Raw genomic sequence first — 27616 nt, 5'->3', positions numbered from 1 at the left:
ACGTTTGAAGCTATGATAAATCTTGTCTTGAATTTCAAAACGTTTATGGTACTTTCTAAATAATCTAATTAATTTAATTACGGGATTGTCAATGAAGTATACCGCAGTGACGGCGACATTTTTCCAGAAGCATTATGGGTGATACTCATCTTTTTTCAGCTGATAAAGAGCAAATCACGTGACTCATATGTGTAATCATTGGAGCGAGTTCGTCGCGTCGCTTCGCGACGCGAGCTTCGCTCGCTAATATGTATACGGTGTGACCGTTGGACCGAGCGAAGCATGTACGTAACTCCGTGTCCCGAGTGGTAATCATAATTCCGTTAAGTACGGTAGATTATGATTCATTTAAAAATATATATTTTGAATGAAATTTCCTTGCCCTAAACACCCAGTAACATCTCAATATTAAAGGAGTTTATATGGGGACAACAGTTTTACATGATCCGCCTATTCATTGAACGCGGGAAATAAAACGCAAGGTGACGTAAACTGTGCATTGTGACGTCACGTTTAGCCTCGATTTTTTTCTCTTTTTCAAAGCAAATAATTATAAACAACAATAATACATTCCGTATGCAATGAAAAAGGCTGTTAAAACTAAACAAAATTAACCAATAAATTCAAAATGGTAAAAAAGTAACCGTAATTTTATCGTATACTCTTATTCAAAGAAACTCATGAACTCGTTCATCTATTTAGTCGTATTACGGTTTTATATGTATTTATTTGCTAAAACCTGTTACAATGATAATTATACTATTCACTTTGAACAAAATGAGTGTTTAAATTACGAATTGCACGTTAGAGTCTTCTATTATTGGCATTCAAAATAAAACACGAATAACTGTTGAAGCAGGTAATGAAAAAATAAATGGCGGCGCCCATATGGATCACGAAAATTTCGGTGAACGTATATAGAGATTATCTCTTTTTCTTTTGCTGATTTTGACTTTTTTCTTTTACATACGTGTTACCTTTAGAGCCTTGCTTCGCGGACGGGCCTTCGGCCCGTCCGAGCTTCGCTCGGTATAAAGGTGAAGATAACGAACAGTGATCAATCTCATAACTCCTATAAAGGTGAAGATAACGAACAGTGATCAATCTCATAACTCCTATAAAGGTGAAGATAACGAACAGTGACCAACCTCATAACTCCTATAAAGGTGAAGATAACGAACAGTGATCAATCTCATAACTCTTATAAGGAATACAAAATTAAACGTTGGGCACATACGGACTCCTGGATATACCAGAGGTGGGATCAGGTGCCTAGGAGGAGTAAGCACCCCCTGTCGACCGGTCACACCCCCCATGTATTTTTTTTTTTTTTTTTTTACATTTTACGTGGTAGACACATCATTTTTGGGAGCCCACCTGGGAATTTCGACAGAAATGAAAGTATAATGTAACTATAAGAAATAAATTTCAGTTTTGAAAATGCATGTGGGTATGGGTTTCAACGCTTCACGCCCGCATACTTTTCATGAAGTGCTAACGCTATTCACTGATCTTGTGAAGAATTATTCATTTAAATAAATGAAAATTAGCCATTGAGGCGGATTGTATTTATATGTAAGGATCCATGATAATCTGAATCATAAATATTTTAATTTTTTTGATGGGGTTTTTTTTTTTTTGGTTACGTGACCTTGAGAATTTTTCATTCATATTGATACGTCATCAGACGTACGTAAAGTGCCTCAAATTGAAACCTATGCATAGCGCTCACTGTCGTACCAGTGAGGGTCCTACGTCATACCAGCACCTGTTGTCACATGGGACCTCCAAATTTGTAAAGGTCGCAACCGAAAGACTCGCGGTTCTTCTTAATGGCGAGCGCTTGGTAAAGCAGCATTCACTATCCATTTTAAAATATATTTTAGGTAGAACGTGGCCATCACACGAGTGGGACTCGAACCCTCAACCTCCCGACCAGGAAGCGAGCGCATCAACCACTGCAGTCGGTCATCTACAGATACTAAAGTTGTACAGTTTTTCTCTTGAAATAAAGTATGTATAAGCTTTGGGTGGTTATACTTTGGTGCTATGATCACAACGCGGTTTTTAACACGTGCTATTCAATTTGTATACCCACCACATTGTAATTATACCACCATATTTTTTTTTCAAAATATGACTCTTAGATAACAACATATGCAGTAAACATATAGTTTATTAAAAATATCTTTCAAATTCTTTCAAAGACATTTGAATCTGAACAGTGCATTACATTTTGGTAGTTGAACAATATCCTCAAAACAAGTAATAAATAATATGTAATAAAAATAAAAACATTGAAAGAGGGACTTAGAGTCCTGTTAAACTGTTATAAAATATAATAATATGTGAATGTCACGAAAATGGTAAAGCTGAAGGAATGTTTTAGCATCACTAAATAATTTTCCATTTACGAGTCGTAAATTCTTCGTAACTTTTGTAAGTTATAGGACTACTAAATCATATTTTACACACACAAGAAACAAATTATATAACAGCATTATCAAATAGAAATATATCTATTTTTAAATTCTATTTCATTTTTATTCAATGGAATGTTTGGCTTCAAAGAGTTAAAAATTTAAATGTTTAAGTTACAAAACAATAAGCATGACGTTGAGGTTGTCAGTTTTGAATTTACTGGGTGGCAGCTGTACAAAATTACAACTTGAGGTTGTCAATATTATGTTCATTTACTTCCAACCGGTAAATTAAAATTTAAAACAAAAATAGACAATAATACAGCAATTTGAGACAGTTCTTATGTACAAACTAAGATACACATATTATCAAAAAATTATTAAAATATCGGCACAGTGTATTTTGGAGATAACATCATTCGATACATCCATCTCATTCCGAAAAATACAACAAGACTGTTTTATGAAAGCATACGAGAGGTGCTAAACATCAAATCAAATATCGAAATAATTCTTACAAGAAATCACTGTTGAGACTCTTTATCAAAACAAGTCATGATTGTAAAATATACATGCCCCTTTCCACAAAATTGAAATCCATGTTTAAAACAATTGGTGATCGTTTGATCCGAAAACCAATAGGGGTAACATGTTAATGATAATCAGTTTGCCTTTGGAAGTTGATTACTATTTAGTAAAATATTCTTGATCTGAGTTATCACTAACATCGGTCGGACAACAAATACTATATGCATGGAAGAAAGTCCCATGACCTTTGACATTTTGACCTGAAAATCAAGAAATTCATGACCGACCTGTCTATGAAGTTGAATGGTCATTGGACAAGGGGTTCTACTGAAGCGAAAGTTCTCAGTAGGACAACTACTGAATGCAATCAATAGAACCATCTCTAGTTATCAGCCAGCAATTGCTATATGCATTCTAGAAACCCCATGACCTTGGGCCTTGACCTCAAAATCAGTAGTGGTCTTGTAGAAGGTATGACCAACCTGTGAATTATGCTTATCAATTAAATGGTTCTCAAGATATTGAGGAACAATACTTGGTCTACCAACAGACTAACGACTGACAATTGGAAGCAGTCTGTAATATGACCCCTCTTTTTCGAAGGGGATAAATATATATAAATATGCACCCTGTAAAAATATCAATCCAGAATTTATTCTAATTCTAATTGTTCAGAGGGGCTTTGAATCGTCACTTAAATTACTGCGAAAGTCATAACTATAAAATCACTGTAAAATTGTTGAACTATCTAATAATAAATACATTAAACAATACATGATTTGTATAAAAATATGAATATGGTATTTACAATGAACATTCTTTGTCTGCAATGTTTATAAATATCACAATTGAAAAATGTAAATGCTATATCAAACAAAACTAAGAGTGTCTGATATGTGTTACACTGAAATTGCACTCGTATTCCTGGTAGGTACATAATTTTTTTTTTTACGTTTGATTAAATTTATTCTTGGATGATGACGTCATTCATTTACATGCGTATTCCTCTGTCCGCTCACTGCATTTATTACAATGCACATAGCAACACCAATGAAATTTGCAGTTACACTGCCATGTTTTAGTGTACTGATGGGTATTATAACCCCGCCCACAACACATGAGGTCACATCCGTCAGTACCTGTGGACGTCCTATTACACTTCCTACCCACAGTTCCTAGCGAACCAACAGATTCGTCATAATCACAATAATTTGGCGATTTCTGTAAGTAGACTATTTCTGATCGCCTTGGCTTTGTGTGCGATCGTCTTGATCGTTTGAGAGTCAGATAAACAGGGCGCCGGTTACGTCCCCCTACCATCGGCACCACAAGTTTGCCTTTCTTGTATTTCTTTACTAAATGGTCTCCTATTTGACGAAATGGCGGTAAAGTTGTCCAACAAGTCTTCATGGCACAGGATCCAGATACGCCATGACACTTGCACTCAGTGCCCATATTTTCCTTGACAGCCTGCAATAAAAGAATACAACTGTTGTTAGTTCAATGTGCACATTGATCATTGCCGCCACAGAAGTTGTTATTGGTCCGTTGCTTTGCTTGTGCAGAATAGTTTTGTGGTGGAATCGCACGACATCAATTCGCGATCGTGGCCGATGGGGAATTTCGTAACGACACAGCATACACATTACCATACACAGTGTTACAGACATTTGATGATAAACATATTTTGTAGAAAATCGTCAAAAGAATAGGTAAAACATCTACACATCAGTTAAAACCAATAATAGGCCATATTGTCTTGCAGTTCGGCATGATATGTACAGCATAGTTCTGTGTAAACAACTTAATTTGGTATAAATACTTATTCAATACACATAATAATCTGGTGTAAATGCGCAATGGTCAAATAGACACGAAATCCACTGCATCTCTGCCTTTATGAACAACTATATGTTTGAGTCTGGGATTGTTTTCTTTTGTATGCAACGAAACACATCGTTCATTGTAGGGACAATTCTGAAAGCAAGACCAAGTGTCAAGAGCGTTTGTGAATGCTCTGCAAGGTCCGTTTGCTAACTTGTGTGTTCGTGCGATGTTCTTTAAGATAGTATCATTTTTACAACTTCAAACAAATCTCTTTCACTATCAGTTCGACCTTGGTTCATAAATTACCATCGCTGATCTTTGCTACGTAAACGAATCGTTTGAAGCTCAGACTTGATTAAATAAAATACTAGATTGTCTAGAAGTGTAGTTATTTGCGCATGGTGTAGCGTTCCATGGGAAAAGGCGCCCTAAAGAGACCCGTGATTTACAATGACAAACCCACAACTATGGAGGCTTGCATACAATATGTGGTCGAGAAATTTTGATGCCACCGACAACACAATTGGGGCATCGTTTTGAGCTGTATTTCGTTTTGAAAGAACGTTGTGAATTAAATGTCGTATTAGTTTTCAGAAGAGATCGTATGAAATGTATTTGTAGGGAGCACTTAATAAGTTTAACACCTATCTAACTTGAAGTGTAAATTTCACAAATGGATGGCACGGTACATGTATATGTGTTTCTGTTTTGATTATCAATCTAGCTCTTGGTGCCAGCAAACTCCAGTGTAAACATAATCAATAGCTGATACTATCCACTGTACTACGACTATAACTTTGGACTAAAATTTTATATGCTACATTAAGATTCGTTATTCCATTCAAATTCATCCGCATAATTCAAGCGATTGTGCTCCTCGCCCGTATAAATTGTCATAATTACGTTAATCCTACGGAAAAGGAGTTGCCATTCTTAGATATATCAATTAACAAAGAAGATTAATCAATATATAAATTGAACTTTGATATGTTTTCAAATTGAACAATATAAGGTAATATTCATGATAACGTTGCCTTTATCCCAGCGTATAAATTTACATTTCCAATGTTTACAAATTGTAATGATAGCCATTTCTTCACGTACATGTATGCGATGCATTTATAAACAATGCGCGTATGAATCTTGATAAATATAGTACATTGTACGTCTATTTTAACGGCTGGGAATTCCGAGAGAAGTGACAGTAGAATGTAAATATGAATTTCATTTTTGAAATACATAAGGGTATAAACTGCAACATATTACGCAGACATACTTTTCATGAAGAAAAGTTAATGGGCTTCGTGAAGTATGCCGGCGTGAGGCGTCATAGTTCATCCCCAGACGTATTAATTCATTTTAATACCCTACTACAGTACTTAGCCACAGGTGACACAAAAAGTGAAACAGACAGCGCATTGAACACATATTTACAATGGCATAGTGACCTATTACTGATGAACTATGTGAACTAAATGAACATTTTATGCAAGTCGGGATCAATAATAACTCCCAATATTTCTTTGCCTCACTTATAAAATGGCCAACCAGTTATTGTTCAGATAGGAGCACCACTTATTTCTTACTTTGCTAAAAATGTGTATCATCGCACGACATAATGTTGCAGCTCCTAAAAACGATTCTCGGGTGAATGGCCCCGCCTATTGAATGCATTTAGTCTTCGTCACCCCAGACGAAAACATATAGCTAATTCTGCTCGTCAAACATTTTGCAAAAATGGCAGACGTCACAAACTTTGGTTTCAGATTACCGCCACCTACCGGGTGTATCAGTCATTAAAATATTGTATGACTCTAATTTCGTCGTATTGTCTGTTCCGTCCTGTTTACCACTGATTTATTGTACTCTGCAATTCACCTGAATGCTTTTTAACATTATAGCTTTTCTTGATTATCCAGCAACGCCCCCTTCATTTTACACCTTCGTTATCAAATACCCGTATACATGTACCATGTCTACTGAACTTGATTCTATATGAAAAATGAATTTGAATTAATTGATTTTTTTTCTGATTAAAAGAATAACAAATCGTGTTGAGCTCGAAACGAACCAAAATATGTTTCTTAACAAAATACTATGTCATCTTAATCGGTACGAAGTGTTCATAGGGAAATGATCAAAGAATTAAAAACACGGTTCTTTCAAGGATTAGCACAATTACCTACATATAAATGTTCACACAAAGATATTTTCACAACATTTTTACAAGTGTAAAAATTTAGTCATCAACTTCAAACTTTCTTCTGACATTAGGTGGCTCGTTGTAAACACATTCTTGTGAATTCTTCATAAATCTTCCCATCAAAATATAAACGTTCTCAGTCAGTGTTTTGATCTTATCTCTGGTTACATTATGTTGTACTGGCATTAATGGAGGGTGATTACCATATATAGAGTGTCACGCTTAAATGCTGAATAAACCCCCCATCATTATTTGTTATAGAGATTCGGAGACTCTGAACGTGATAAGCAAAGGCCACAAAACGTAAATAATTTGTTACAACACTATCCGTCATACACCTGCAAATATTCCCAATATGTGACAAATTACACAGAAATCGAGCGCACACTTTTATTATCTCCTATTTATGAGAAAATGAAACGAAACGTTTTACATTATATCGGTGAGAAAATTCTCTCTCTCTCTCTCTCTCTCTCTCTCTCTGAATGCGTCCCTCAATGTCTTCTAAAATACGTCATAAAACAAAGACAATGGACATACCGCTTTATTGACATATGGAAGTGCACTCTAGATTTTCTTTTGTGATTATCTATTCAACAATATAATTTCGGAAATATTAGTTTTGCAATACTTCATAAAAATATGCAATTTGATATGATATTATGTCTTTTTGTCATTTACACGGTGTCTTAAATTAGACATTTTTGAAATCGATCATAGAGACGTCAAAACAAGCACATTTACTAAATATTATGCCTCAGGTTTTAAATGCACGTTGCTTTAAGAGAACATATAACAAATAAATGTTGAATTGTATGCGAGACTAGTAGAATTGCGTTTTAAACATGAAGTTTCACTTTTCCAAAATAGCTACTAATCTCACTGTTAATCTATAATTTATACCGGCTTAGAAGATAAACAGAAAATACTGAATACTTTTCATATGGACTAAACACACTATGTATGTGTTCAATTTACCATTATCGATAGTAATTTTAATTTTACAGGGTTGGTACACATACAACCAATCTTAGTTAAGCTTGATACATGTATATGACCTTAAAGAGTCTCTCTCTCTCTCTCTCTCTCTCTCTCTCTCTATATATATATATATATATATATAGGTAAAATATTAAATTTATATTTTATATAATTATATATAGATAGATATCATTAAGTCAGGTTATACAAAATACTGTTTTATCCTCGATAAGTATATTGGCAAAGCATATAATTTGGATATTAAAGTGCACGTGAGCAGTCCCCCAAACACTTTCATATCATGGATTGCGACCAGATGCCTACCACAGACGACAGTTAACATTTATCGTAATTTTGTAGCATGTCACATTATATCTTTTTATCCCCCACAAAATCGTACTAAGTACGCCAAGGATTTCACGATAAACATCAGTATTTTAACAATAGTAACCGAGGATGAAATTAACTAAACTGTTAAATTTCACTTTAAAAAAAAACGGTCATGTCTTTCTGTTTCGATGTGACATTTTTTAATGAAGGATTTTGAAGAACGCTGGTTATCAGTCTAGGATATCAGTGCCATGCAATGGAATAATCCGCGAGAAAAAGAAGACCCAAGCAAAGAAAAACTATAAAGATTTTAGATGATGAACAAAGGAATAGAGTGAAATGTATTTGAGACGCACACGAAAATCATCACTCACAATTTCTTGCTGTCACTTGACAAATGAAAGAAATTATTACGCTTAAGTAGGTGTGAACACGAAGGTCAAAGGTTAACCATGATAGGGTCATATAACATCAGAGAAAAACCACAAGGTATCAGGTTCACAGTGATTTCGTATACTTTCATTCAGTTGTAAAACTTACTTTGTTCCGTTCTTTTGAAGAATGATTAGCAAAATACAAAATTAGAATGTGAAATTAATCCATATGTATATGATTCACAGCAATTGTCAAACAACAAAATTGCTGATTGTGGATAAGACAACATACCAAACATTACAAAACTTCCAATGATCTATCATAAGCAAACATGGATGAAAATGAGCATAGCATGTGAACATCGTAACGCCTAATAAATTCTACAGGGAGAGAGAAAATGCTCGCGTTTTTATTTATCTTACATGAAGGCATGGACGACGTCTACGTTTTGTATGCTAATTATGGGGATAGTTTTGCTTTATAACGATGGATTATTGTGAAAATATTCGCGATCGATCAATGCCAAGCTTCCTTGTGTAGCAAGATGCATCGTCCAGAAAGTTTGACATTACGGGATGTTTAGAACTGATATCCACTGGTTTATACCTAGTTAATCACCGAAAATATTCAGAATTTTTATTTAAAAAAAAGAAAGAATCCCGAAGAATGATATATAATTTTTCAAAGAATTACAAAGCGAATATAGAGCTATTCTCACTTGTATCTTATTTTTAAGATCGCAATCTACGATTCACTTGTGCCGGTCTTTAATTGTTGCATTCATTTTGATCTTTTAAAGGATAAATTGCTCATTAATATAATGCACAATGCACGAAAATAACAGATTTTGAAAAACACATATTCCAATTTCATTAGTATACATTTATTGTAAACAAGGTTTCTTTTTAGATATCGTACCGTGTGCCCGTGCGTGCGTGATGTCTGCATCATAACAAAAGAGGACATTTGAATGCTTAAATAAGCTGGCTAATATCAGAATATTGCTAAGAAAACAGTTACTGATATCGCTCTGATGAACAAGACTCCCTGAAGGTCCTAAAATTGATCAACGCAGTTCAAAAAGGAAATTAATATAAAATATTTAAGTATATTTGAGAATATAATCATATTTACTTTAAAAATAAATTTGTTTGCAAAAAGTTATGTCACAACAGTCTGAGATTTAATATGACACATTATCAAATATTTATCATTTCAAGGGGGCTGGAAAGAATTCCGAAATAAGGCATATATTTAGACAGTGACTTTGCAGAAAAGAGATTGAATAGTGAGAATAAGGATTATGGAGACATTCTGAATTATGGAGACATTAAGACATTCTAAATGATGGGAACATTCTGAATTATGGGGACATCTGGATTATGGGGACATGATTCAGAAAACCATGGGAATATTCTGAATTACGGGGACATTCTGAATTATGGGGGCATCCTGAATTATGGGGATTTTCTGAATCATGGGGACATCCTGAATTACGGGGATATTTTGAATTATGGGGATTTTCTGAATTATGGAGACATTCTGAAGTATGGAGACATTTTGAATTATGGGGACGTTCTGAATTATGGGGACATTCGAATTATGGGGACATTCTGAATTATGGGGACATTCTGAATTATGGAGACATTCTGAATCATGGGGACATCCTGAATTACGGGAATATTCTGAAGTATGGGGACATTCTGAAATATCCCTGGGAAGGGATTCACTAGGACTAAAAAAAAATTCACGAAAAAACGAGGAATGTTGTGGATGATGATTGCGGAATAAATTATAATATATTCATCAAGGACCATCACAATGAACAAAAACATATCAATTGTGATTGCTTTCTTACGAGGATAGAAAATTCAATGCAGACACCCAGAAATATTATTCGACTATATTTGTGTGGAAATTATTTACAGGAAGAGAATATACTACATTATATTTTCAAATATGATAAAAATCCATATAGTTGTATTACGTAAACCATATGGATTGGTGGAGCTAATTGCCATTGAGGAAGATGGTTCTAGGTTCAGCTTATTAATGGGGTGGATAATCACTTCCCGTGTAAATGTTCAATGTTCTGTAAATAGACTAAATACCCAAAATATTGATAGAATGATAAAATGGTTACTGCAGTTATTTACATGCAACAGTCTATGACATGAAAGAAATTGCAATGCCTAGTTAATTTATAAAATTATAATACTTTAGTATTGTATGTATTTTCACACACACACCCCTCCCCCCTCCAAAAAAAAAAAGATTAATATTTAAAAAAAAAAAAAACTCTGCTTGACTTACATTATTTAGTATATTTGGGTGTTTTGTATCCCTTTCGTAAGTGTGATTTTGAGAGAATAAGTATATATATATATATATATATATATATATATATATATAGAAAGCACAAACACACAATTATAACACCCAACCTTACATTAACCCCTAGGATCTAAACGATACATGAGATAATCAATCAATTAATATATAAAGCACTAAATAATCACAACTAGGTACTGAAAATTTTCACCCCAGTCCGGGGTCGAACCAGCGACCTGCGGCACCCACTAGGCGGTGGGTGCCGCAGGTCGCTGGTTCGACCCCGGCCTGAGGTGAAAATTTTCAGTACCTAGTTGTGATTAATTAGTGCTTTATATATATATATATATATATATATATATATATATATTAGAAACCAAAAGTAATTTAAATTGCCAAGATGACTGCTAATAAAAAATGACTTCAACCCCCTGCACTTTAAAGCATATATCTCCTTTTTAGGGCGTAGGTTATCGACCCTTACAGTGTATGGTTGAAAACGAAATAACACAGCAAGTCAACATATAATGAAGGGATTAACGGTCCTTATACTTTGCGTTCTTCATAATTGTAGTAATTCAAAAAACATCTACTTTAGGCCTAATATTTATCATATCAAATAATTCATTACTGCTGTCATCCAATTCAAGATATTCGGCATGTGTAACGCGATCTGTTCGCTTACTATAGAATCGACAAACAAGTATTTAATAGGGATCCTTTTCAAAGTGCCAATGCCTTCGGACTACTCAAGGAAATTTATCTCTAATTGCTTCAATAAAAGTGTCAAAAAATAAACTACCTTTTCGCCATCCTATTATTTTGTGAACACATGTTATATACATTTTGAATGTATGATAAAGATGGGACTTTAAAAGGATTGTCATGCGTTCAAGGATTTTCTCTTATTTTATGCACTTAATCGACACCCCTTTCTCCACACAGCAAAATTATCCCAATGATGTAAATATATATATATATATATATATATATATATATATATATATATATATAATCATCATGCAAACTGATGTACGGTATCTTGATTTTTTTTTCACCGTCCGTGAAAAATCTTAATTTTAAAAATTTTATTTTTCAAGGTATGTCGCGCACATGATATCACGAGCAGGTGTATTGTCAAGCGTCAAAAAGTTTGATTGATACGATTATGATCAATTATAATACATTTGTGCGAAAAAATTCGGACGTGCGCACGTGGTCAATCATAACATAAAGATTCGATGATTGATAGCATAATTAGACATCGCTCCATTACAATAGAACCCGTCGATTCGGGTTAATCTATTTTGGCATAAGAAATTATCATTCTCTTGTCAAAATGTACGCTATGCATGTTCCCAATTTAGACAGACACGGAATGATCATATTCTATTTGTCCCTTCCATTCACTGACGAAAAGCCATTTTCTTTACAATGACCTTTCACCCTACTTCTGCTAACACCTACTAAGAACCGAGAAACCAGAGAAGTTAAAAAGCGATTGGTCGGATTGAATTGGAAATCTGATTAGATTGTAACAGATCTGATGATGAGTAAATTATTCTGTCTTTAAAAGGTAATTCTTTTCTTGCAGACAACACAACGATAATTTATCTCTAATTATCACGTTTGTCGACATGAATGAGGAAATGGTCTTTTTTGAATATGTCGGGTTCCGTTTCATGTAGCACAATGAAGATTTTCGTCAATCTGTGGAACGATCTACAGAACGTATGTACAGTCATGGGACCTTTTTCCCTTTAACCATTTACAGATAAAGGCAGAACGTTTTGTCTAAATTGATAATTCCCACAGCGTTCTTGTTTAATTTAGGGGTAAATAAATGAATGAACGAGTTTTCGCTAACGGGGCCTTACGTGGAGAAGTATTATCTATGTTGAGTAAACATTCCATGCTTGTGAAACAAAAATGTGGGCATTGCGGTTTTTAGACAAATGGTTGAATGACGATTTGGATTTTCTTTGTTCGGTCATATAGCTTTTGAATAGTCGGATGGTATTTATAAATGAATCCATCAGTAATAATAATAATGTGCAAAGAGTTCACGTGCATTGCAATTTCATTATGTAGGTTCGGAGACAAAAATGCACTATCTGTATGCAAAGAACAACCATGTGCCATTGGCCTTTTTATTCTTACCTAAGCTATGACAAAAAAAAAAAAGAAAAAAAAAAAAAGATTTTTCACAAAATATGAAAGTACGGTATGGTATTAAAAAAGTAACCGAAAATTTGAAAAATAAAGAAAAGTTTGGACTAATGATACACTACACTTGGGCTGAAATAAGACTTGTATTTGACTATTGAATATCAATGGACGGGTCGTTGATGGATATTGGACGATAAAACGTATTCTAGGGCTCTCCAGTGGATTAGAGATGGCTTTACTTTTAACTTGAAGGACCCTTTATAAAATTCCAACGGTATAATACAACGGCGTCTTGAAGCCTGTTTGAATGTTTTATGTATAATTCTGGAAAATCTAATTACGTTTTAGGAAAGAATATTTTGAAAATTTATTAGTTCTGTTATTACACAGTAAATTAATTTACGGCATTTTACGATAGTTGTATCAACAAAATTGGCAATAGATCCCTTGGTGTTCTTTTGACCTGTCAAAAAGTGGTCTTACGTGATTGTCGTAAACTAAAGACGCTTTCGACACAACGAGCCACGTTTTACAAGGATTCAGCGAGGGCGTGTGCATGTTCAAAGCACAACTCTATGTAACTAATTTACAACTTTAACATCGTTCAATAACATCATCTTTAAGTTTACAAGACAGAAGTCTGCCTCAGTTACGCAATGACAAGCGTAAGAGCGACTGTATCCAGTTCACGTTTTTGAAAACAAAAGCCTTAGATACCAAAATTGTTGTTTCTGTTTTTGGAAGTAAATATGATAGATTGCTTTGAAAATATTTGATGTGCACGCTTTCCATTGTTCTTTCTTAATTTGATACTTCATTGTAACGATTTTAATTTAAGCTCTTTGTAAAATTACCTGACCTTATTTAAAGAGATATTGTGTAAGGTCTTGGTTTTAACAAAGAAGGCTTCCGTATTTGCTGTTAATAATTCAGTGTAAACTTTCTGTTAAATATAATTTTGATACGCATTTAGACTTTGGTCTGAATGATATTCTAATTTAGTCTAGAGTGTTCCACTCGTAGACACGAATGCACAGTTTAAGAGTAACAAAATACAAAGTGCGTTCATATGGAGCATTATTCAAACAAACGTTGCATAGCATTCTTTTTTTCTTTGAAGCAAAAAATCAATTTGTGTTGAACTACAAAATATCTCTGAGTGTATGATACTTTGAAAGATTCAATAACACGTTTGCTATTTTTAGAAAAAAGAGACAGTATTCATGTACGCGTACCGTGGGGCCCATTTTCAAAAATTAACAGTTAATTTTCCCAAATCATGCGTTTAGAAAACTTCTGCCGACTCACCTTCCTCCCCGCTCTGTTGTTATGTTTATTCATGAGGGATCTTGCATTTTGTTCTATTTCCCGTGCGTCTAGAAATTTGCGGGAAAATTTAAGTCCATGTTTAATATCAGCACTACATCCTCCCCACTTCCATCCGTCGTTAATGACCTTGCTTTTCTTTTTACTTTGGTCACAACTGCAGCGTTTTAGTTTTCCTAAGCTACACGCCTGAGTTAGGGAATAAGTCACTCCCGCCGACGTAATGGCGTATGTAAAAGCTGCCTCTCGGCTCCCTGAAAAAAAAAAAAAAACCCACTTAACAATAAAACTACTTTCAGTGAAAATTGAAAACACTTTCCGATTAAATGATTGCAAGTTGTCTTTTAAATCGTGTCGTGTCATTTTGAATTGACTGACTAAAGTGTGAAAACAAATTATACCATTATGTCGCATGTTGTGCGACAAAACTGGCCATAGTCAGGGGCGGATCCAGGAATTGTGGTTACGAGGGACGCCACTTTATGAGGCAGTGGGTCCAGGACGAAGCCCTGGTTCGCCCCCGGAAGCTCCTGGATTTTACAGATTTTATTGGGCTTGAAATATTTCTCCTATTAAGTCATTTGTACTATTTTCTATCATTTTAATAAGGCGAAATTAATAAAATAAATTTTGAGGGGTATTTGGAAAAAATTAAGTTCTCCCAATAAAGTAATTCAAGAAATCAAAGGATTTTGTCATTTAGGCCTATTTCTCCAGGAGTGGCAGAAATCATTGCTTCTTTTATCGTTTAGTACATTTTCCGAAACAAGATACCGCGATCTACCTTTAATTTGAAAATTTTATGGGGGGGGGGGGGGGGGGGGCTCTAAATCCGCCACTGATAGTGTTCATCTAACAAATAAATTTGCATCTATCCAGCAACTTCAAATCTTCAAAAGTAAATGTTAAAACAGTCAACATTTGACATTTGTTTTAATAGCGAGCGAAGCTCGCGTCGCGACGAGCTCGCACCAATGATTACACATATCAGTCACGTGATTTGCTCTTCTTCAGCTGAAAAAAGATGAGTATTACCCATAATGCTTCTGCAAAAATGTTGCCGTTACTGCGGTATACTTCATGGACGAACTCGTAATTAAAATAATTAGATTGTTTAGAAAGTACCATAAACGTTTTTAAATTCCAGACAAGCTTTCTCATAGCTTCAAAAATTTTGTTTTTGCTTGGTTTGAGAGAAGAAGAAAAAACATTGCAGCTAATGTGACGTCACAATTTGTAACTGTTTACACCAAGTGCGTTATATTTCCCGCGTTAAACGAAGAGGCGGATAAAAGTCGTGTTGCAAGATGTTAATGGGCTTCGCTCGTCTCAACGGTCACACCGTACAACATATTATCAATGATTTCTCAGTCAAATGCATCCTGTCTAATTCTTTTTTAATCAATCAATCGAAAATTCTGAAAACTTCGAACACAAAAACTTTTGCTAACACTTCAGTTGAAAATCTCGGCGATCTCTACAACGTTCGCAGATATCTGGTTGTGTGTGTTGTAACTGATTAAAACTTGAAAGAAAGAAAAATGAAGTAAAAACATTTCCAGAAAAATATAAGAACTAAGACAATTTTTCTTATGGATTAAGGATTAAATAAAGGAGAAGTTAAGTATTTTCCCTGATCGGCGACATGTTTGACCATTGGATCTTTGTTATCTATTTTATTATGTACGAACGGTGTAGATGTCGTATCGGAGAATTTGATTTAAAACTTGTGTAAAACATATATTGTTAAAGCGTCTTGTCATGTCGCTTGCTGATCACACAAACGTGTCTTTTTATTCTCAGCAGGACATGACAGTCTGACAAAGAACAGCTATATTCATGATACCGACACTATGTTAACAGGTTCCGAAGAGAGAAGAAATTTATGATCGGACAAAAGTAGAAAAGACGGAAATCTTAGCTTTGAACGGACTTCATGTTGATAAAAATATGAAACGTCAATAAAACATATTTATCGTAGTGTAGAATATAAATCTTATCACATTCTTAATATGGATATGAATATGAGACATAATATAAATGCTTGTAACCTGAGGTCATTACAAGTTGATATGAAAAGAGGAGTCGTGTTTAATATTTGTTGGCAATGTATTCTAAAGAAATGAACTTGTCTTCAAAGTGTGATACATATTTGAAATATGATTTATGTTTTCCGCAAAAGTACACATATTTATATATATTTATCGAATTAATTGAAATTTCATTATAATCAATAAAGTGTACGATCATGTCAAGGTACATGCAAATCATGTTACTGATAAAATATTTCAGTTATCAGTAGTTGATGTCTTAGTGAAGAGAGAGAGAGAGAGAGAGAGAGAGAGAGAGAGATTTGTAAAGAGATAGAGGGTACATTTTAAAACTGCGTAACTGTTGTTTCACCTACTTTTAAATCGAGTTCTGATTTTGCAATCCTATTGGAAAAATCATTGTTTTACGTCATGCAGACTTTACATTTAATTATTGACTTGCTCATGCACTATCGGAAGGTCTTTCTGTTCATTTTTCTTTTTTTGGTTTTTTAATGATTAAGGGTATATTGTTAGAGACCACCATGGTTTTAATGATGAGAGAGAAAGAAATCTAGGTTATTAATAAAGTTCGATCGGTGCACATTACGTAATATACATGATCGTTAAGCATTTTAAATTGCTGTCTTTTTGACAATATGGCTCGTTATCTCCTGTTTGAGTCACGAAGTACATAGTAATGCGTTCGCTCCCGAAGATTTTAATTAATGAACACTACTTCACAAAGGCATGCGATATGTACTCCAAGAATACGGGGAGAAAAATATGACCCCTTGTTTGATCTGTATCATTAAAGGCTAAATAGTCAAATGTTGATGAAGCATTATTAATTTTTTGCGCGATTTTTATCATGCTTGCATTCATCGCGCTTTGATAAAAATGACAACATCAATTTAAATCACGTGACAAGGATTAGACAAATGATTGTCCACATCTTACTGTTTGGGACACGGAATGTTTTTCCCCCTGTTGATTTAATCTATGACACTCGTATCATAAATCGCACTTTGTTGTAAAGTGTATGGATTTCAAACAGGTATATCAATATTTTGATGAACTTGACTAATTGGGCTTGCATAATTAATATGACAACCTGATAGGACTGTCACATTGACAAAAGAAGATTCGTATATCTAAACCTGCTTATTGGGCAAGTTGTCTGAGTCCTTGCATTCACGGTGCATTACAATTATTAGAATCATGTCGCCCTTAGTATATTCGTAGTAAAATAGCCTTGATCTTTGTCAACAGTTGATTCGACATTTTAAGGGTCATATGCTAATTTTTATTCTCAAAATATGTTTAAAAACAGAAATAGTTAATTAGTTATAGGAAAATTATAACCCCCCATGTAAACACATAGCATCGAGAATGGTAATCAATGCATGTGTAATTGCAAATCAAATTCCAGTCTAATTAAAATAAGATCCTTTCCTCCATTCACGTACTTCACTATACAAGTTACGAGAGGATGTGATATCTAATTTCAAGTAGATCCCTCAAAATTAAAATATTTAATAGGTTAATTCCGGTACTAGAGGTCGAGCATAGGAAGAAATGGTCTCTGGAAGGGTCTAACCGAGTGTCAATGCCGTCCTGTTATCAGGATAGAGCCGATACATATAGCTTTACAGCATTACAATTCTTTGACCATCAACAGTGTGAGATTAGTTTTACAGGACACAAGCGGCATGTACATGATATCAGCGGCCTCGTGGCATCTGTCAAGTAACAAAAGACAAACACAATGCATGAACATGCCTATAAATGCCCAGTTCAATAATAAAATCCACACGCAAAGATTCTGATGAGGAAAATAATATGATCTGAAATACTCATTCGACTGTTGATCTAATTTCGTGCAGTAAAAGATTGGCGTTCAGAAAGGGAACCGGCGCTGGGGGCGTGGCGAGTTTCTTTGTGTTGTTACCGGCCCGTGCAGCTGTCCGTGTTTGTAATTGAGGATGAGAGCATTGATATTTAATGAAGTGCACGAGACAGAGTTTGTGTCCCTAGTTTGGGGCGGGGCGAACCCCAGGCTCATAGACCCGAGGTCGCATTCCATACCATTATTTTGTAATTTGCAAAGGTAACGATTCAGGTGACAGACGTCTTACTTTAAAATGAAAAGTTTTTAATTTAGAACTTTTTATCCCTCTGTTATGTTTCCAATTTTTCATGACCCAACTTGGTAGCATACTGATTGTATGTCGAAGGATTGAAAAGTTAGGTTCAATACTTTATACATGGAAGATATATATAATTTATCATCTTCTTTCTGTTTAATTTCTGATCTCAACCCCTATTTTAAAATATATATATATATATATATATATATATATATATATATATATAATGTAGCAAATACACTTATCTACGTTATAAGAGCCTGGGATTTACAAAGCGGACCTTAATTTGTTCTGTGGTGATTTCTGCTCTGGTCTTTAATTTTTCCATCGTAGTTTGTAGCATATAATAAATCTAAAAGTCTTGTATACATTTGTGTCCAAAACGATCTCATCACCAAATTTAATCATTAGGATTTTTTTTATGCCAATTTAGGGCGTCGACTCCCATCAAACAGTTCTCTTAAAATGTCCCTTTTCGAAGGCCGTTTACAGACCATAAAATTTTAGTAATTTCGTGTTGGAAAATAAATATTGAAAAATGTGTTTATCATGGTATATTAGTTTTCAAAATTGCTCGATTTAAAACCATTTCTCTCATTACCGTGCTAAATTGTTCGTAACCTGTTACCACCGTTTTGCAGAATAGATCGAAGGTGTCGCTGTAATCGAGTTTTACTTCAACGTGTGAAGAAGAATGCTGACGATTAAAACGTATCCGCGATTTCTCATCAGTGTTTATATTTGAATAAGTAAACGAATTTATTTTTCATTAAAGAGCGAAGCATACAGTGTCAATATATATATTTCTAATCCGTTGTAAAGGTATTCTAAAGTGGGCAGGAAAAAAGGGGAAAACGAAACATGATAATCGTCTTTTCTGTGTTCCCCGCCCGTCATCATGATCAGCATGGTGTTGGTATTCAAACAGGTGTTTAGTAAAGTCAATATTATCATTTCTCCAAAGAATCAGAAACACAAATAAAGGATGACATGGATTATCAGCGTATTCTTCCGATCTACGATAATATTTTTTCACGAATTCTTTTAATAGGCTTGAATGTTATTGCTGTGTGTTCGTAATCTGTGCTTTGGTCTGCCATTGCTATTCAGATTTTTTTTCTTTGTGGGTGAAATGTCCGATCGCCTAAAACTCGTGTGAATTGACAGAGATGAAAATTATTGAGAGAATAGTGCATGCACTAAACGTCATAGAAACCGAAATTCTGTAATTTTATATATATACACGGAACCAGACCCTGTATTGGTTATAGTCATTGTAAAAATACTATATAGCAAACTATTGTTTAACACAATTATATAGGCAATTAACTATATTTTACAGTTACCTATAAAATTAACTATATATTTTACAATCAGTCATAGTTAACTATTATAAAAGATCTTGATGCTTTGGTTTACTGCAATAAAAACCTTGATATTACGAAACAAGCTTTGATAATCTATGCAGAGAAAAACAACACTTTTATACTGTGTACACTATGCGAAAACACCCAACTTCTGAAAATGTATGTTAGGTCTTCGTTAGTAAATTTTTTTTTGGTTTCTTTTAAAAAATTGTCAATCAATGATAAAACTCTGAATTTCTGTAGTAATAACTTTGAGATTGTAATAGGTGCGTTATATTACGTGAAGAATTTCACGATACATCAATGATTCGAACACGTTTTGCACAAGTTAAGCTCTACATAATGGAACGTAAAGTACCGGTAACAAAGGGGAGGGGGGGGGGTATTGATAGCCTACTTAAATTTGAACTCCTGCATGTACCCTGAGGTTGAAAACTAGGAATATTTGTACCGTTGTGTCAAACTGTTTTGTTTGTCTGTGTCTTTGTCAGCTAGTCTTGGTCAAGTAACTTACACCATACCAAAAAATGATAGGCCAAGGTCAAACTCTCTATCAGAAAAGGTTAAGATGGTATAAATCACGTCAAACATTGATTTGAAACAATGTTATCCATGGTCGAGGGAATAGTATTTCGCACACACAACTTATTTTGTGTAGCATGTGCGGCCCATCAATTTCCATTCACTAATTGAAAGTAATTCCACCACATAGACCTTGACAGGTGGGTTAAGTACAGATGACGAGCGTATAACATGTAGGGTTTGGTGAAATTTCTCGCACTTATTCATAACTATTATTACCTATCAGCAGTGTATGTATGGCTAGAGTGACCCGCCACTGACATTTATTCGTTCTGTCTGCAATAAAACAGCACACCGGGTCACCAAATGTCAATCTGTTACAGGCCCGACCACATATCAATCTGGGTTTATTCTTATTTCTACAATTTCTTCAGTGTCATCGACGAAATAGTTTGAGTTTCTTTTTTTTAATCTATAGAAGGAGGGATAGGGGTCTATGTAAAGCGTATTGGGAGAGAGAGGTGAAGATAACGAACAGTGATAAATCTCATATCTTCTAAAAGCAATTCAAAATAGATAGTTGGGCAAACACGGACTCCTGGAGACACCTGGACATACCCTTTCTTGTAGTAGGAAATATTACTAGAATGGCTGAAATATTTACTTTTCCTAAACAAAAACCCATATGAAATGTGTGATGTCATACGCTAAACGGGGGTGGTGCAGAAATGTTGGAATGAAGATCACTTCGATGATAAATGTCACATGTGTGCGAGTGTGACGCACCGTACCTAATGTAACGAAGAAAAATAAAACAATCCCTTACACGACTATTTTACTTTCATCTACAACTAATACACGATTCCTGGTTACGTCCGATACAAACTAGGTCACCTCATATACTCAAAATTTGAAAGGTCTTCCATGATACATATCAATCAAGGTAGAACAGCATTCGTGAGAGAGATTGAGAATCTAGGTTAGACAGACTCTTGTGTCCGTTCGATCCGAGTTTAAGTATTGAAATAAATGGTGAATATCTCTTTAAATCCGGGTTCTAGAGTAACCATAGACCCATAACTCTAAATTTTGCGCCATCGATTTAGAACGTGAAAAAGATTTTCACTTACCAACTTTATGAGTGTGTCCGAACATGGTATTTTCTGTTCCGGTACTGGAACAATTCCAACGATTATTCCGGAACTGATACTGACACTCGTTAATTCCCATTTGAACTCCCTCCCCGATCGTCACTATTGCATTCGGCCTTTTCCGGCAAATGGATCGTTGTCGAGGAGTTAAACCGGGGATTCTGTTACAGATAAAATTGGCTCGGAGGGCGACTACGGACGACAATGCCCTGAAATAAAAGAGACATTCTTTAAGATAAATTTCCAATCTTCAAAATTGATTATAAATTAAGATACTTTTATTTCACTATTTCTCCCATCCCTTTCGTTCCAATTCAGGCATTTCACCGATACCCTTTCTTGGAGTAGGAAATATTACCAGTATGGCTGAAATATTTACTTTTCCTAAAAAAAAATCCATATGAAAATTCAAAAGAAAATTTTAAGTTAGGCTTTGTGAATAATACATTTTGCAATGCTGCGAACTTCAACATTTACCATTAATTATTCTATATTAGAAAAAAAAACGTTATAATAAAAATCAAGACTCTAATATTCTATAAGAATATATGAAGTTTACAATAGAAGATGATACTAGTACTTTAAGTACAATGTTAAACTTACACATAATATCAATGTTATAATGTATATAAAGAATACGAAACATCTTTTTTTTTTTTTTTTTTTATCAGATTGACATGTAACCTACAATGATCAAATTTTGGTCAATGTAAAAATAATTCATGTTACACATTATACACATGAAAAAATAACTTTGTATCACATTTACTGCAATTTACAGGCATCACATATATGGTGCACACTAACAATTAGGCTGTGTCAAAGAATTTCTCAAACGTCCAAGCACTTTCACCCGTGTTTTACAACTGCGTCAGTGAGAAGATCAAAACTTTAGTCCAACTATCTGTGATTCAATGAGGAATGTTAGTAGAGAGATTTACCATAAGAGGTAGAACATCAAAATCCAATGACAGCCTGCAAACATTTGTCTGTCTATGTTCCAACACCTTATAGGAGAAGAAAACAATCTATTAGTTTATAAACTGCGAAAATAAACTATTTTCCTGACCTTATATGGGAAAGGAGACAGTATATTGCATACATTGGTGTCGGGAAGCTGTTAATGGTGAACATATATCGTGTGCCCGGAAAGTTCGATTCGATGGAAAATAAAATATAAAATTAGATTACATCAGAGTTGTTCACATCATATGTGAAATATCTGATTTTACACGATAGTTAATGATTAGATTAAGTTTGTTTACACGTAAAAGAAAATTGATTAGTCTTATACTAGACAATGTAAAAGTAGTTAAACTAGTTATCAGACATTCGCTGCGTTAATCAGTACTCAGGGGTAGGGAAAGCGGGGAGAAAGAAATATCAAACACTAAATTATCCTAGTATGAATTCAGGGTTTCGAAAGGAGAGATTAAGAGTTTAAAAAAGAAAATTGAACACTCAACCCTTGTCAGTATATGATTTATGAATAAAGACTGGTTGTTATTTCAAATTCCACGAAAACCGTATTCTGGCAATATGTGTTATATTGTACATTACAGGTAGATGTCATTTTTTTTATTTTGATGGGTTTTTTTTCAATGCTAATAATTCATTTTTACATCTGTGGATATTGTCTAACACTTACTTGGAGTCTAACTTTGTGTGAAGTATGATGGCAAATCTGCTGTCAAATTTCTTATCAATTTTGACTTTTAAAAATGCTAACAATATTATTTGTATCTAGATCGATCTGTGATAGATCGCTCATAGACATGCATGTAGGTTATCTGTCAGTAGGAAACAAACAAAAGAATGAATATTTGTCCAAGAAACAAACAACCGTGATATTTATTTCTGCTTTTGGAATAGAAAAGGATTAACGGAGGCTTAAAATGACTTAATGAAAAGGTGTAATGAAAAATTAACCGTCTGCAAAGTGAACAGAAGATTCTTTGAGAACTGTACATTGCGCCTATTCAATTGCCCGTGCACACCTCCAATTTCACCCGATCCATTTCATATGCAGCGTTATGGAACAACATATCTCATTGAAAACTTTTCATACACGATTCCATAAACAAAAATTGTAGACATTTAGAATTAAATACACCCGGGATGTGTTTTCTGAAGAAGTTCAGAGGGTTTCTGACTTGTCTAACACTTACTTAATTACAGAGACACTGCCATTTCTCACTTGAAAATGATAAATTACCTGTAAGTGACAGTTTGAAGGATTACATATTACCTTTCAGGGCCAAAATAATATTCTATACCCTAGTTAGAACACAGTAACTGTTTCACTATATAGATAGTTTATTCTTTAAAATGTAATCTGGGTAATTGCAGGTTATCACACACACGATTATTTCAAGCTGTGATATGTAAAGAATTTTAATCCAATTGTCCACGTAAAATGCCAGAAAATTTCATTCATATTTTATCAATGATTTAGTCAAACGGTAATGTTCATCAATGCGATTCGATTATCGCTTCTCTTAACTATTGGCAATGTCTGCACAATGGTTAGACAGATAAACTACAGACACATAGCCATTATTATAGTCAATAGGATTTATCATGTGGTCGAATTACTCACAAAAATTCGCCGTATACACAGAACGTCAAATAGAGGAGTCCCACTGAAAACTTAGTGTAGCTGCTAACTCCCATTATGTGCATACATCTTGGCTTAAATACAAGTTCCTTTCACAATCACAAAGTTACTTTTTTCAAAATTAATCCAAGACATGATTTTGTGTTATAGATCAACCACCGCGGTCTTCTCACATGCGTGCTGCGATATTGTGTTTTCTCTTGTGCAGAATTTACTACACCATTTCTTCAAGAGACATTTTTTTTATGATCCTTCTGCGGACATTAAAATTTGAGAGGATGATAAGCAAAAGAAAACAAAATAGGAGTCGAAATGTTCATCAGTAATTTGTAATATAAGAATGGAGACCGTTCCGGTATTCGATTGGTCTCTAGTTTGTTGACAGGACTCGTGATCACATGAGACACCATTGGGAGAATAGACTATTACACCAAAAGCCACGCCTCCTGGAACACTATCAAGACACGATGGGCTCATCTTTCCACTGCACAACCGCAGATCAAAGAGTCGTCACCTTCGTAGAGGTGTATTCAAGCGCGACAGTAAAGGGCGCAAAAGACGCAATATTGATGAAAAAGACTGAAATATTTTAAAGCACACTTCATTTAGCCGATTGGAGAATCAGATTTTGGTGACTTGTCCATAAATAGAAAATATAAAATTTGAACAGGAAAAAAAATGTGAAGAATATTTCTCTTTTTCTCGCATGCCTTTAATTCATAAAGGATAATCTCGTGTCACATGAACACTTTGTGCTTGAGGACATGACGAGGTTTGATTTCATTATCTTACTGAACACGCTTCGAAAATTCTTTTCAGATAATTGAATCTTGGCTTGTTTTTGTTGATATAGGTATATTGTTATCGAAATGTCACAATAATCGGCTAACCTTGCCCGAATCAATTCAAAACTGACATTGCGATCGAATAATCCAAGTCCTGGCTACTTTGATGAACCTAATTATACCTCCTTAGATCGAGGTATGGAATTTAAAAACATTCGACTATATTTCAGGTATAAAATACTGTCAATAGACAATTTAATGATCCGCCTGTGACTTGTTTTGACCGCATGTGTTGTCCGTTAGGAATATACCTATATATATATAGTACGATTGCATGACCTCAGCGAAGAGGACAACATATTTGCGGTAATCAACTGCCAATTTCTGGTAAAAATAAATAACATTCGACGGAAATGATTTGTTAAAAGTGTGAAGTCTTGCTAATGACCTGTCGCGGTAAAATTGTAGTAAAGAAACGGGGGAGTGATGATGCGAATTAAAAAAAAAACATAACAAAAAACAACCGCAGTAAAGAAACTAGGGACTGATAATGCGAATTTAAAAAGTAGTAAAAAACAAACAAGGGGAGTGATGATGCAAATTAAGAGAAAACGTAGTAAAGAAATCGAAGAGTGATGATGCGAATTAAAAAACGAACCGGGGGAGTGATGATGCGAATTAAAAAATAAAACTTAAAAAAAAAAAAAACCGGGGAGCGATAATGCGAATTAAAAGAAAAAGTAGTAAAGAAACTGGGGAGAGATGATGCACAGTAAAAAAAAAAAAAAAAAAAACCAAAAAAAAACCAACCTATTAAACCCGATCTTACGACACTGTTCAAGCTATCGTACATATAATATTCATATGATATTCATAATGATATATATTATTTTTTACGTAAATGACAGCTATGATTATATCCGTATTTGGAATAAATGAAGTAAATCTGAGAGGAATGTTGAGTGAAATAATAATTTTTAAAATGTAGACTTTGTAATATATATTACAATGTAAAGCGCAAGAGATTGAGAAAGAGAATGATGCCGGGAATGGTATCTAACAGATATACCGTGGGCAGTCAAGAGAAATACACGATATTTTCTTTGGTGAAAATGTATCTACCTGACTTAAAAAAGAAGGTAAATATTAAAAATTGTTCTATACATATATTTTGTTGTATATTATGCGACTTTCTAAATAAAAGGAAAATTATTCAATACGATATTCAGAATTTACAAACTTCATTTTGTGAACACCCACGTACTTTATACTGTGGGGCCTTGCCTTCTCTAAATAACGAGACAAATGAATATCTTTTCTGTTACTCACACATCTATTAAACAAAGTGGTCGATTTAATCTCGGATCTAAAATTATACATCGATCTGCCGTCAATATATAAAATCATAGCTAAATGATGCTTGATATTGAAAGTCGGAGATACTGTACATATACAAATTGATCTTAACGCCACAATGCGTGTTATGAAATACATGTATTCATGTTATTGCCATGCACATGAATGTATTGGAGGTGACGGTTTATATTTTTAGAGCCTTTGTTCTATCCCGTTGTAATTGTATCACAATACAATACGTTCAAACGAAGCAAAGGGATATAAAAAAAAAAATTAGTACCATTTAAAATGTACACAAGCTTGGCATATCATGCAACTTTCTTACTACAGAATTCGACGACTATTTGGTAGCTTTGTAATCGACGAGTTTTATCTAACGTTGTGATTCTTGCTGAAAATGCCATGCAGTTACATGTAGATTACACGTGAGTACCCATCTCCTTATGAGGCAATATGACTTACTCTATATATTAACAAAATAAAGGCTTTTCCTTAATAATCTACCATATTAACAACCGTTTTGGAGACCCTGGCAGGATAATCTATTTGTTTATGATTTACTTTGTTCAATTTACTTTATCAGCACAAGGAGTATTTTAAAACCATCATCACTGTCTGAAGGGATTGCGTTAGAGGCACCGACAACCCCTTCACAAATTTGCGTGTATCCAGGTATCTTTCACACATTTCAAGATGAAACCTCGAATTGACAAGTCCGCTACGAGCGTTATCTGGTGGTAGATGTCATTTGTGGACAAATAATGATGTTTATTTTCATATTAAAGGTAGATTCGAGACTTAATTAATCTGTTTGTTTGATAGGAACCTGTTGTTTCAAAGCGAATGTACTAGACTGAAATGCCTTGCATTTCCGACGTCCGGGTGCGGAACAGGGGGAAATGGTGCTCCGCCTGTACAGTTTTTATTCTTTTGTCTTTAGATGATAAGGAAATTCCACAGGATCCGTGCTATTTGCTAATAGAAAGAAAGAGGCGAGAACAAATTCAACAGATATCCACGATTAAATCAGATCAGCTTGAATGCCATTCTAATGAGTCCATTTAAAGCAAAGCAAACATTGAATTATGAATATTGACCTTGTATTGCGGCAAAAAGAGACAAATCAAAGCATACCGGACGGCCTGTCT

General features: G+C 34.4%; 1 protein-coding gene across 4 annotated transcripts in view; it reads right to left on the bottom strand.

The window, feature by feature from the left end:
• Positions 1–2158: 2158 nt before the first annotated feature.
• LOC125655000 (protein Wnt-7b-like) overlaps positions 2159–27616 on the bottom strand; it is a 42237-nt gene continuing 16779 nt past the window's right edge. Inside the window, exons 1-5 of one of the 4 annotated variants that reach the window (XM_048885108.2) lie at positions 24310–25891; positions 22652–22717; positions 21690–21919; positions 14473–14744; positions 2159–4418 (exon numbers count right to left, since the gene is read on the bottom strand). In XM_048885108.2, coding sequence (XP_048741065.1) covers positions 3936–4418; positions 14473–14744; positions 21690–21919; positions 22652–22717; positions 24310–24392 — 1134 coding nt within the window. In that variant the 5' untranslated portion in view covers positions 24393–25891 and the 3' untranslated portion in view covers positions 2159–3935. Of the gene's footprint in view, positions 4419–14472; positions 14745–21689; positions 21920–22651; positions 22718–24309; positions 25892–27616 lie in introns of those variants that run through there. The other 3 variants (XM_048885110.2, XM_048885111.2, XM_048885112.2) reach the window with 3 other exon arrangements.

Source organism: Ostrea edulis, chromosome 7 (genome assembly GCF_947568905.1).
Source record: "Ostrea edulis chromosome 7, xbOstEdul1.1, whole genome shotgun sequence".
Taxonomy (NCBI): domain Eukaryota; kingdom Metazoa; phylum Mollusca; class Bivalvia; order Ostreida; family Ostreidae; genus Ostrea; species Ostrea edulis.
This window is presented reverse-complemented; position numbering and strand designations above follow the sequence as displayed.